The sequence below is a fragment of the Rhipicephalus microplus genome, chromosome 7 (assembly GCF_043290135.1).
Source record: "Rhipicephalus microplus isolate Deutch F79 chromosome 7, USDA_Rmic, whole genome shotgun sequence".
NCBI lineage: Eukaryota > Metazoa > Arthropoda > Arachnida > Ixodida > Ixodidae > Rhipicephalus > Rhipicephalus microplus.
Window position 1 is genome coordinate 29,090,685 of NC_134706.1, and position 13,752 is coordinate 29,104,436.

Consider the following 13,752-nt stretch of genomic DNA (forward strand, 5'->3'; position numbering starts at 1 on the left):
GGACAGCCCTTTACTACTGGGTATTCAGTGCAGTACTTGAGACGGCTTCTTCCCAGTCCTGTTCGCTGGTGTGTGCGTCGACATATATTTTTTTAAACTCTGGCCAGAGGTACCTGCCCTACTGAAACGTTCCGTATGCGATGTCCAATAATTCCGTATGTTTCCGTAAGAATCTTACGGAAATATATGGAATATACGTAGGGAACATATGTATTCTTTATGGAAACATATGGAATTATTGGACTCGCATACGGAACCGTTCAGTAGGGTGGGGCACCCTGTATATCTTTTGCTTCAATATTGCGCCCCGTATATCTATTGCCTCGATATTGCGCTCGTGCCGTATACTCACACCTTGGCACAAGGAGAGAGTGCACCATTGGGCTGGAGCGCGCTTTCAAAAGCGGCTGCTGCGTATAGCCCCCGACAGCAGCACGCAAGGCGGCAGTCGTTGAACTTGGCATCGCACCAGACACATCTGTCGGCCACGACGGAGTTGCTCTACTTCCGCGCAAGATGCCCGGGCAACCTGGCTGAGCACAGAGCGCATAGAGATGTGTGCCAATACACAAGACCAGTCACGCCTTTCTATTGTGTTTTTTTTCTTCTTCGTTGGTGGTAGTGTTGTATATTCATAAATACCGAGACGCACGTTGAGCTACTACATGTGTATTTAAAGAACCCAGACAGTTCAGCTTTTTTCGGGCAAAGCCGAAGAAAAAAAGCAAACCTTAGAACAAGACTGTCGTCGCAGTGGTATGCCCAGGACCCCATGCGGTGTGATCAGCCTAACCATTGCGACACATCGCTGGAGCACTTCATATCACAGAGTTCGTTCGTTTGTTCGTTCGTTCGTTCATTCATTCATTCATTCATTCATTCATTCATTCACTCATTCATTCATTCATTCATTCATTCATTTGATTACTTCAATCATCTTTTGATGACCTATCAGATCAGGGCATGTCTTATGAAATAAAGGCGAGCAAAATAAGTTGTCATATGGAAGTTATAAACATAAGTTACGAATTAAAGCCGTGGGCCAAGGGACCATAAACGCAACATGATGTACACAGTGCACGCGTATAATATAGTGCATCATACGCCAGCTGACACTTCAAGAGGCGGAGATAACATTAGTAACAACGTTTAATGGTATTAAACAAAAATAGGATACATATTTGATATCATAACAGCTACCGACAACCCGTGAATTGACCTCGACGACTGTGGGCTCTCTTAAAACTAACACTCCGAGACGATAAGGCACCTTTGATTGAGATAGGCCAAAGGCTTATACGCCAACACGAATGGCAGCAAAAATCAGGTGACGTCATACGAGATAGGTCCCACCCGAGAAGTAGACATACATCATGGCGAGGTCAGATATCGCCTGAATCTCTGACGTCATCATGACATATCACGCCACGTGATATGAGACTTTTTCTTTCGGTGAGCGAAGTACATCATTCGAGCCTAAATATTGTAAGCGTCTCCGACAGACCTCTGATAACATAATAATAGCGGTATTACGTCCCCCCAAACCACGATGTGATTATGAGAGACGCCGTATAAAGTGGAGGGCTCCAGAATTTTCGACCACAGGGGGGTCCTTCGTAGTGCACCTGAATACACGGATGTGTCAGGGTTTTGGGCTCATTCGCACGCTAATAGGCGTCTATTTGAGTGTCGGCTGTTCAGTTGGACACGTATTTTACAAGCCTCTCGGTACACGCGTCTATGTGGATTTTGTATTAGGTGGGGCTTCGCCTCGGGAATATTAACTGCCCGTACATCATCGTCGCGCAAGCAGTAATTCAGAAACTACCATATATCCTTAATTAACAGCTACAGGGGAGCTAAGGCATTTTCTTTTGAGCAACGCAACTTCCAAATTTAATTTTTGGAGCTTGAAACATGCCCTTTTTGCCATGTTTTGACACGGAACACTCAAATGCCAGCAGCAGTTAGCATCACGAAATATTGATAATTTCTGTTCAAGTCACGAAAAAATAACCAAAATAACCAAAATAGCCAGAAAAAGTAACCAAGAAGGCAAAACTTTTTTTTCTAGTGACATTTACCACCCAAAAAAGAGGTTTCCCGATTGACGTAATGTAGCCAAACCTGGCAACACCCGACAGACATATGTCTGGCTGTGTACGAAATGTAAACACTCCCTAAATAACAATATGTGGCCGCAGATAACACAAACACAAGTAAAAGAACACACAATGACAAGCACAAGCGCGTGTTCCTTTATACTTGTGTTTGCGTGATTTGCGACCAAAGCACGTCATTAAACAAGTACCAACTAGGCCAATATTCAGTATTGTTACAAGTACACCCTGTAACGGTGTAAGAATATCAATTCTTACGCCGTGCTCGCCAGCCAAGGCAGCTTTGAAGCCAGTCGAGCCGTGGCCTAGTTGGTACTTGGCCTAGTTGGTACAGCGGCCTAGTTGTACTAGCACGTCATTAAGCAAGTACCAACTAGGCCAACATTCAGTATTGTTACAAGTACTCCCTATAACGGTGTAAGAATATAAATTCTTACACCGTGCTCACCAGTCCAGGCAGCTTTGAAGCCAGTCGAGCCGAAGCATGCACAGACAAGCGTGTGTAGTTATGCCATTTCGGTTGACAGTGTCTTGGTTTTTTTTCGTTTTTTTTTAAATCTGCGGTCACACATGTACGTACGCTTCCTTGAGAGAAGACCCGACGGAGACGGTTGACGGATCAGACAAGTGGCGGGCGGATGTGTTGCCGCGGCCGTACACGAGACGGCTTTTTCCTGTGCATCCGGCGGGGAAATGAAAAAAAATCGCACATAGATTACGAGCGAGCCGTGGCATGTGCGGCGGTCTTCGTCGCATCTCGAGGTGTCGAAACATCACTCGCCTCGGAAAGTGGGCGCCGAGTCGACATCCACGGAGAATCGCATGCACTCGAACACGTTCCCTACGCGATGTCCAATAATTCCATATGTTTCTATACAAAATCCATATGTTTTCCGTATGTTTCCGTAAGATTCAGTTCCGTATGCGATGTCCAATAATTTCGCATGTTTCCGTAAGAATCTCACGGAAATATACGGAAAACATATGGATTCCGTATGGTAACATATGGAATCATTGGACTCGCATACAGAAAGTTTCAGCAGGGATATGCACTCGTAATGCTGCCGACAGACATTTGAATAACAGTACCTGCGGTTTTACGTTCCCAAACGACGATACGATTATGAGGTACTCAGTATAGTGAAGGGCTCTGGAAATGTCGACCATCTGGTGTACTTCAACGTGCACCTACATCGCGCTGTACAAGGGTCTCGATCAGTTGGCCTCCGTCGGAATGTCACCGTGGCGGCCGGCATCGAACCCGCGACCTTCAAGTCAGCAGACGAGCACCGTATACCCACTGTTCCACCGAGGAGGATGACAGGCAGTTAAGTCAACGAAAACGCTGGCGATATTATTTGCGGTTCATTAATTCTACTGTCAGGATTCTCGCTTGATCTAAAATGAATTAGAGAGGACCAAATAATCACCTTCTCCGTCGGTGGGGTGTGAATCCGCAACTTATCCGCTGCCCGCCCCGTACAAGTATCAGTTTCTAGATGGGGTGCTCAAGGGGGCAAAAATATTGGCGAACGCTTGTGCTTTTCGATCAAGAGTAGAAAGCGATATCGTAATCGGGCCGCAGGTACGCATATAGCCTTTTCAATTAGTAACTTACGTTTGGTTATCGACGCACGTCTCAACGCTACCGCGAGGAAGCGAATGATTGTGCGTGTTACATTAGATGCTCCAAAGTATCCAAGAATTCTTTCTACAAGCAGAAAGGACCTGATATGCCGTCTTTTGTCATTCTGTGGAGAACCACGGTACCCGCTATGCCCATCTGCAAGGCTTCATGTGCACCTTGTGCTGTGGCCGACACTGATGAGCGCACACGGATGAGCCCTCTGTAATAGGTGGGAAGTATTCAAATTAATGCCTCGTTGCGCAATACGCAGTGCTTGACAAGTGGTTGTTAATTTACTCTTCTATAGCACGCTATATTACTTGTGTTAACACGACTACTTGCCCACCACGACGCCTCTTCGGGGTGTTTTTTTTTTTGCGAAGGACTCTCAAACACCCACGTGGTTTCACGGCAGTATAAACTCGACTGCCACGCAGAGGACCCTCGTTCTAATCCCGTTCGATCTTTGATTTTTTTTAAATTGCATTATTTGTTACTTCGCGTGTTAGTGGATATTGAAACTGGCGATGCATGGCGGACAACTACGTCGCCGAAATCTGCTGTCGTTGTGATCTCATAACAGCTTCCATTGAAAAAAAAAGGGAAGCAATGTCAACGAAAGGACAACTTGCAGCCGGCAGAGACCAATACATGCAACCTCGTATAGCCTCGGGCAGAGACCGGACATCCAATCCTTAAACGTTGCGGTATGTTGCCGGTTCGGCCCCTGCCGCAGGAAAGCTGTCTTTTCGTCCACTTAACCTCCTTCCTAGCTATATCCCAATTATTACAATACACTTTAAAAATTTTTACGCCGTCTCACCGGCGCCTAGCCCTAAGCTATAGGTGGGCCTCGAGCTCTCACTTTAAGGCTACATTGCAAACGGAGTCATACCCAAATCCACACGTCATCCACGCCACATTCGTGACTCCAGCAATTCATGCGGCACCTGGCGGCAATATAGGGAAGCTGCGTACTGAGGTCCAAACAGTCCAAGCGCCAGTCGTATGCTGTAGAAGCATAGAGTAACATAGTATAGGATTTCTTCTTTCCAGGTGAGGCACCAGTGTTCATTGTTGACTCGAACCTATTAAATGACCATTGTATCCTATGACTAAATGTCGCTGCGGCGCACGAAGTATGTAAACAAATTTCGCAGAGACGCAGTGTGTCATGTGCATTATACACACACAACGCGACCACTTCAAGAACCCCGCTCGCGCTTGCGGGACCACTGACGCCTTCTAAAATAAGATGCTCCTCGTCAACAACCCGTTCCACTTCTACTAAGCAGCGCGAACTGCAATCACACTGCAGACAACTCACTATTTGTGTTAGCGATAGCGGGCGTGGTGGCCTCCGTGAATGCGCCATGCTGCAACTCCGCAGCGCCAGCTCAGGTTCATTTGAGTTGCGAATACCCGGAACTCTACGATAATGATAAATGCAACCAATACAAACTCACCCCGGCTACACTTAGACACACGTTTTGAGAGTGCACTACAATGTATAACGATGCTAACCCCGACGCTACCTCGGTGAGGTGGGCGGCTGCCTTGCGTAGCTCCAGCATAACCTACAAGAAATGGGCCGTTCAGAAAGCCCGCGATGCGAATGTTAGGCTAGGCCTCTCAGTCCCAACGTGGGAGCCCTGAGCGCTTTCGCGTGCTTCTTGCAGGACCTTAATAAATGCTATTCCATCCATCTCCAGCTAAAGGGAACCATGTGTAGATGCGAAGTAGCGGTGGCGGCGTTGACGCTGGCGTTCACCACGGCGCAGCGCAGGAGATAAACCTGCGGAGGCGCAAAGCACCCAGTGATGAACCGGTGTTTCCTGCTGGAACATGCCAATCGTCGCTAACGGGCAGTGAGAGACAGAGGACTCCGATTGGGCTCAGGGGCCGGCAGTCCACTTTCGGTTCACGCGCACGCTGCGAATTTTTATTTACTGTTCAACAACGGACAGGACCAATTTTCCACCAGCTCTACCTTGGAGGTCAAGATCCAGTGCCTATATGTATGGGTTGACCAGTGAGCGGTTGTGCAGCGCGAGCCATCGGTTTTCAATCAAGACGCTCGCTAGCAGACGCAGCCTGCGTCAGCGTTGCGAGGTGAGGAGGGAGCGTAGGAGAAAAGGGGGGAGGGGCGCGCATGCGCAATATGGGTGGTTACGCCGCACACCGGATCGAGCTCGATCATCAGGAGCTTCGCGTATAAAACAGTCCAATCAACGTTCCCCATATCTTCCTCGTCTTCGTTATCTTCTTACTTTCGTTAAGATCGCATCAAACGAAAGAAAACGAGTCCTCCGAATTCCCTTCTTTTTGATATAGGTGTAAAGTTGTTGCTCCTCCGGAGCACTGCGACACTCTTCCGTTACCGTTTCAAATTCTTGCTCGTAACGTTTCCACGAACTCAATCCAGGGCGTTATACACGAGTGCTATAGCGCCTCATTACGAAGAACGAGAGAAAAATAGAACCCTCGCGCGTCACCTCGCGGCGGCTTCGCTTTCATCTCCAGCTGGGAAGCATCGTCGCGTGTCGACTTCGCGTTGCTCGCTTCGTCGAGCAGCCGTAGGCGCCCCCAGCGCGGAACGATACTCGCGTACTGCACAGTATATATTAAGACGATCGAGACCAGGGACTGATGATGATGATGATGATGATGATGATGATGATGACCTCTTATGGATGGCGCTCACCCACAGAGGGCTATAGGCGCCCCCAGCGTGGAACGATACTCGCGTACTGCACAGTATATATTAAGACGATCGAGACCAGGGACTGATGATGATGATGATGATGATGATGACCTCTTATGGATGGCGCTCACCCACAGAGGGCTATAGGCGCCCCCAGCGCGGAACGATACTCGCGTACTGCACAGTATATATTAAGACGATCGAGACCAGGGACTGATGATGATGATGATGATGATTATGATGATGATGATGATGATGATGACCTCTTATGGATGGCGCTCACCCACAGAGGGGGATGGGCCAAGAACCGGGCGGCAGGATACTTAAATGAAACTAAAATGAAAATGAAGCCAATCTGAAAAAAGTAGTTCAAAAATATCACTACCAAAAAAAAACAAAAATGTTTGCTGAGCAAGCGGTCAAACCGTCTCTTGTTTTTGATAGACATGACTACGAACTATAAACTAACAATCTGAAAAGGTTGGGGTTGACTAGCACGGCAATCTTTTAGATGCATTGATGTAATCAAACACAGTGGAGCATACATCCCTGTGGCAGTAACCAGGGACTGCTTCGAACGAATACGGTTTATTAGAAGAAGTGAAGTAGCGCGCACGCGCTCCAGGCAGCAGTCTTCTTTCTTCTTCTTCCGGCTTTTGATGATGATATTTTATAGTATATAGGGGACTCGCGAATCCTCGGGCCAGGAATGCGAGCTCTTGGACCAGAGATCGTTTACAACCTGATTGATTGATGTGTGCGGTTTAACGCCACAAAATCACCGTATGATTACGAGAGAGACGCCGTAGTGGAGGGTTCCGGAAATTTCGACCACCTGGGGTTCTTTAACGTGCATCCAAAGGCTGAGCACACGGGCCTACAACATTTCCGCTTCCATCGGAAATGCAGCCGCCGCAGCCCGGCTTCGATCCCGCAACCTGCGGGTCAGCAGTCGAGTACCTCAGCCACTAGAAAGTCGGTTACAACCTAAGTAAACTTTGAGAATGATCGAGCTTTACTTTCAAGAGTAGAAAGCGACAATGTAATCGGGCCTATGCGCACCGGCCTTCGGTTTTCGGTGATTAGAGAGTTTTAGTAATCGTATATAGGCGGAAAACAGCATACGCGAAGATTTAGCGTTAGCGTTGCGTACTCTAAACTGAGCGTGTGCAGAACGCTAACCTAGCCGGAATTCTTACGCACGAACGCTATTTCCGACATATAGCGTTCAACGCTAACGTACGCAAGAGATTCCGTACGTGTGGGAAAGATGTCGGTGCCTGTAGAAGCGAGAGCCGTCCACTTCAAGTCTTTATAGTCGTCAGACTATATTGTTAAAACTCCTTCACTACCAAATACTCGCCGTATTTGATTTATACTTGAGTAAGAAGGCTTCGCGAGTTGTGTAGTGCCGATAAAAAAAAAACTACATTTTTTTTTTTACTTACGCGCTCGATTTGAGGTTGTTGAGAAACGGACCGATCCCACCGCTGACCTCCACTGTTGAGAAACGGACCGATCCCACCGCTGACCTCCACTGTTGCGCACGATGGGCCGATCCCACCGCTGCCACCACTGTTGAGAAACGGACCGATCCCGCCGCTTCCACCACTGTTGCGAACGACGGGCCGATCCCGCCGAAGCCACCACTGTTGCGTAGCGTATGTTTATCAGCTCGCGACTGCTTCTGCGCAGAGCTGATAAGACGAGCGGACGAGACGATGGTGAGTTAAACAAGGTTTATGTACAGCATATATACAGAAGCGTTACAATTTCGGCACTGGGGCCGACAGAGACTCGAAAAGCCGAGCTCTTCTCTCTAACACATAGGTCAGCTTTTCGCCTAAAACCGCCGACTCACACACATGCCGGCTCTCCGACACGGGGCCTCCTCTCACTCACATAGGACCGCCGATCGCGACGCGCCGCAGGGCTTCTTTTATTTACACCGGGTCCAACCAAAATGTCCAATCAGAAGCGCCGCTTTGTCGTCAGGGCAGACTCCTCCAATGGCGCGCCGCGCCAAGCGTCAGACCACCAGGCACGCGGCCGCCGGCTCGCTGTCACGTGCGCCGCTGACTCACTGCACCTGGGCCAGAGGGCGCCGCGCGTGTTCACGCCGTTGAGATGTTCGCGTCGGGCGGGTTGCGGCTGGCCTTGACCCAGATTGCCTTTTTCCGAGGCACGGACGTTTGACGAGGACTCGCTGGCATAACAGCACCCCCGCCGCCAGACAATGCACCGGAAAGACGAGCTGCTTCCACGGGGCTCGGATGTCAGGTGCGCTCGTCCGCCAAGTCCCTCCAGGTTCGCCTCCAGGGCCATGGGGAGAATACAGCTCCAGACTGTTCCGGGAACACATCCCATTTTTGACGACGGATCCCAGCTCCACTGGCTTGTCGCCACAACTTGCTGACCAGCTTCACTCGTCTCTTCTGACCATCTTCGGTTTCAGCACTTGTCGATGGTTCTGCAACTGGCTAAGAACGGTTCGACAACAGACAACACACGACACAAGCAAGTGCCCTCGGTCACCCGACAGAACACCAGACAAAGTATAGTACAACATATACCTATCTACGTGTCTATCGGAATTTTGTTCCCTCTACATCAAGAGGCACATGTGGGACACAAGACTCTTAAAGTAAGAACTTGAATTTTTCACAATTACAACAACGCAACGAATTAGAATACCACAAAGTTGGCCCCTTGAGATCACTCTGAACGAGAGCGCTCAGCCCAGGTCGTGATGAGGTCAAAATTTTGCCCCGAATCGCCAGCGAGAAACCGAAAGGTTGAGAAGGTACTAACTGGAACGCACTGCTCAATGCACCTGCATTAGCGTTTACCTTTCCTTCATTTTTTTTTTTTTTTGATAGCGAACGTCAAAGTTGCGCTGTGGAGCAACATGCTCCACGTCAGTAACCGGCCACCTTTAGGCGACGATACCTATGCGGCACCAAGAGCGGCTCACACCTTCGACGTTGCACAGGGGAACAACGATACGGCTTGCTACGGATTGACTCCTCACCACTGAGCTCGTTATCGTGTTCGATCACCTTCGTGTTTCCGGGACGGTCCGAAAACACATCTTCAAACACCAAAACAATCTTTCTCAGGTCCTCTTTCCGGACTTCACTTAATATAGGCTCTAGGTTTATCTGCTCCCGGATTACTTTCGATCCCCCTTCGATTACCTCACTCGAACTCAAAATTTCTGCTTCCTCTTCCTCTGAAGCACTTAAAAGTAAATTTACGACTGCTTTCAAGTTACTGTGATAAATTTTGTTCGGCCGCCTTCCTAATTTCTCTTCACAATTGGCATCGGAAAGCTTCGATACTACTTTTGCGGGCCCTTCCCAATCAACCTCAAGCTTGTTCCTTTTGAACGGCTGCAGCAGCATTACCTGATTATCAACTTCAAAAGCACGCTTCTTCACCGATTTCTCGCAGTGCTCCTTCGTCAGCACTTGTGCCGCGTTTTTGTGGCTTTTCACTAGCGCTTCAATCGAGAGATCCTCACGCTGCCCTCGAATGAGCGTCTCTCGATCAACTCTCGGCAGCTCGCTCCAACTTTCCGCTACAGGCGAGAGCGTTGCAGCCCTCTCGCTCTGACTCAATGGCGCCATGTCGTCTCCCCCTACCGCGCCGGCCGTGCCGACCGCTTTCGCGACGGGCCGCTCGCGTGACTGCTCACATGACTCATGCGGAAACTTTCCTTTCTGGGGTTCCGTCGACCCGCCGACAAGGTCACTTGAGAGTTCACTGCATTGAACCAGATCAGGCTTCCGCGTTTGCGATCGCGTGAGGGCCATGCACGCTAAGTTGGGGAAGAACGATTTGCCCTGCTCTTTGAGAAGCTGCTCCGAGTTGTTGGAGAAAAGATAAGGAAAACGATCATTTAGCGCGGCAGACACAGCCGCTTCAGTGCAAAGCTTACCGAACGGGCCTTCAATGACAACCGTGGCGATTGGTAAGCGAACACTCTGCTCCTCGGCGACTTGCCTGATCCACGCGCATTCTCCTGTGAAATCATCCGGAGACACCAATGAAGGATGGACAACATCCATGGTTGCCGCTGAGTCTCTAAGCGCTCGGCACGTTTTCTTATTTACTTTAATTTCTTGGAGATACGGCTCCAACAACCGCATGTTTTTTCCTGATTCTCGGATTGTTGCGAAGGCAAATTTTTCCTGACAGTTTCTCGCGATGTGTCCTTCCTTTTTGCAGTTGTAGCAAATTACCGGCTTCCGTTTGTTTTCCGATTCAAATGCCTGTGTGGTAGAAACCTCACTCGATTTCTCCGCTTCTGTTTGCCCTTCCCCTACACTGTCCTTCGTAAGAGACGGTTCCTTCTTGAAATTACGGTGCGGAGCGGATTTCCGTTGATCAGGTTTCCTTGAAAAGCCCTCTTTCCTTTCATCCTTTTCAACGCGCACTGCCCTGATATGCAACTTTCGGCGAGCATAATACTCCTCAGCTAACTCAGCTGCCTTATTTAACTGTACTTCCCCAAGTCTGTCCTGCAGCCAAAGTCTGACATCCTCCTCGATGCAGCGGTAGAATTGCTCCAATGCAACGCATTCCACCACTTTATCGCGGTCGTTATAAACACCTTCGCCCTTGAGCCATTCAATCAAATCGGCTTTAAGACGAAACGCGAAGTCAACGTGTGACTCATTCCCCTTTTTAGCATACCGAAACCTTTGCCTGAAAGCCTCGGGTGACAACTTATAACGTCTCAAGAGCACTTCTTTAACCTCGTCATAGCTCTCAAACGCTTCCCTCGACAAGCAAGTTATCGCGTCGGACACTTCGCCGGGAAGAAGAGCTAGCAGGTTCCGCGCCCAAAGAGACTGCTCCAAAGCATTTCGCTCACAGACGTGTTCAAACTTGACGAGATACTTCGCCATGTCCTCGCCTACTACGAACGGTGGCAGTTGGTCCCGAATTCTAAAACCGCTGACCTGAACTGTTGGAGAAGCTACGCTAGGCGCCTGCGAACACTGTAGGATTGCCAATTCTAGTCGTTTCAACTCTAGGCGCTCTTGTCTCTCGGCCTCCTCGCGACGTTCGCGCCTTTCAGCCTCCTCACGTTCGCGAGCTTCACGCCTTTCAGCCTCCTCGCGAGCTTCACGCCTTTCAGCCTCCTCGCGAGCTTCACGCCTTTCGGCCTCCTCGCGAGCTTCACGCCTTTCAGCCTCCTCGCGAGCTTCTCGCCTTTCAGCCTCCTCACGTTCGCGAGCTTCTATTTCCCGCCTTTCAGCCTCCTCACGGCGTGCTTTAATATCCACCCAGGCCTCATCGACTTCCTCAGCCGACACTCCCTCATCCTTCATGATCTCAAGGATCGCTTGCTTTCGTTTCGCACGGCCTAAAGTAATGCCGAGTTCCTCACAAATTTCGATGAGTTCCTTCACTTTAAGGTTCTCCATCGTTCACACTAGCCTCTTGCTGTTTGCCCCTGTTAACAATTTACTTGCCGTACCCACTATAAGCCTACTAGCAAGACGCGCAAGCAATTTTTCACACTCCCGTGTTTACCCCCTCCGCATTAACTTTGGTTTCAAAGCACTTCGACTTTGCTCGAAACGATCAAAGCTCACTATAATGCTTCACACAGCCCTTCTCTAAACTACTACAACCTGAGCTAGAGTAGTCTGGTGAACTGAGGGGAAAACATCAGGCACTCACCGCATCGATGTCGCTGACGCCGGCCGATCCCGCAGCTGCCAACCACTGTTGAGAAACTGCCTCCGTGGATCCCACCGCTGCCACCACTGTTGAGAAACGGACCGATCCCACCGCTGACCTCCACTGTTGAGAAACGGACCGATCCCACCGCTGACCTCCACTGTTGCGCACGATGGGCCGATCCCACCGCTGCCACCACTGTTGAGAAACGGACCGATCCCGCCGCTTCCACGACTGTTGCGAACGACGGGCCGATCCCGCCGAAGCCACCACTGTTGCGTAGCGTATGTTTATCAGCTCGCGACTGCTTCTGCGCAGAGCTGATAAGACGAGCGGACGAGACGATGGTGAGTTAAACAAGGTTTATGTACAGCATATATACAGAAGCGTTACAATTTCGGCACTGGGGCCGACAGAGACTCGAAAAGCCGAGCTCTTCTCTCTAACACATAGGTCAGCTTTTCGCCTAAAACCGCCGACTCACACACATGCCGGCTCTCCGACACGGGGCCTCCTCTCACTCACATAGGACCGCCGATCGCGACGCGCCGCAGGGCTTCTTTTATTTACACCGGGTCCAACCAAAATGTCCAATCAGAAGCGCCGCTTTGTCGTCAGGGCAGACTCCTCCAATGGCGCGCCGCGCCAAGCGTCAGACCACCAGGCACGCGGCCGCCGGCTCGCTGTCACGTGCGCCGCTGACTCACTGCACCTGGGCCAGAGGGCGCCGCGCGTGTTCACGCCGTTGAGATGTTCGCGTCGGGCGGGTTGCGGCTGGCCTTGACCCAGATTGCCTTTTTCCGAGGCACGGACGTTTGACGAGGACTCGCTGGCATAACAAGGTGCAGGAGGCTTTAAGAAATTGTCTGCGAAGTTCGCTCACGTTTTCAGTAGCAACGCAGAGATGGCGACGCTGTACTCATTCGCACGTGTAACAATTAACTGCAGCTGCGAAGGAACAATCGTCCATCTTCTGTGCGATTGCGCCCGCTTTAGTGCGTCAAAAAAGAACTTACCGATGCCCTAGAGCCGTTTACAACCTAAGAACAAACGTAACCTTTATATACAACCGTAACCAACCCAACCCGAAAAAAAACTTGCATCAAATCATATTTGTCTGTTTCTGTGACGCCAAGTATACCACTCGCACCGGAGTAATTCAGCCACCGACAGGGTAGACCGACAGGGTAGATCGACAGGGTAGACCGACAGGGTAGATCAACAGGGTAGACCGACAGGGTGCCCAGCCAGACTGGCTAACCTCCCTACCCTTACGCTCACTTCTTCCTTTCTTTTGTTTAACCTTCCTTTGTCTGTTGGTTCTCATTTATATTGTGTCCAACAAAGCAGAATTACGCTCCCCTTCTCTCTTTTATGGTTCTCAACTGATAGCATATCCCTCTAAACTGATTTTCGTGATGAACTAATGAGCTATCGACTTTCCCCTCGGCCGCTCTCTGAAACAACTCCAGAAGCGATCAAGGCCTATTTACTTTCGATGTCACGGCCGTCACGTCCCGCAGGTGTGCCTCGCTCATTAGAACATGCGTGCAACGGAAGCCATTAGCCAAGGGGGCAATCATTCGGACGTCGTTTGTTAAACAGTG

General features: G+C 49.8%; 2 protein-coding genes across 2 annotated transcripts in view; both read right to left on the minus strand.

The window, feature by feature from the left end:
• Positions 1–13,752, minus strand: part of Mrtf (Myocardin-related transcription factor) — a 308,475-nt gene that overhangs the window by 275,100 nt on the left and 19,623 nt on the right. The gene's annotated exons all lie outside the window — the stretch shown is intronic.
• LOC142767376 (uncharacterized) lies at positions 8,177–12,205 on the minus strand. Its single transcript, XM_075868897.1, has 2 exons — positions 11,672–12,205; positions 8,177–11,590 (listed from the first exon to the last, which is right to left on the minus strand). Exons 1-2 carry the CDS (start codon positions 11,884–11,886, stop codon positions 9,370–9,372), a joined length of 2,436 nt encoding a protein of 811 aa, XP_075725012.1. The 5' UTR covers positions 11,887–12,205; the 3' UTR covers positions 8,177–9,369.

What these genes read in the sequence shown, in the direction of transcription:
- LOC142767376 (XM_075868897.1), bottom strand. Translation starts at nt 11,886, where the DNA reads ATGGAGAACCTTAAAGTGAAGGAACTCATCGAAATTTGTGAGGAACTC. An exon ending in GAACGTGAGGAGGCTGAAAG is followed by an intron (nt 11,591 to 11,671) that starts GCGAGAAGCTCG and finishes GGAGGCTGAAAG; the next exon opens with GCGTGAAGCTCGCGAGGAGG.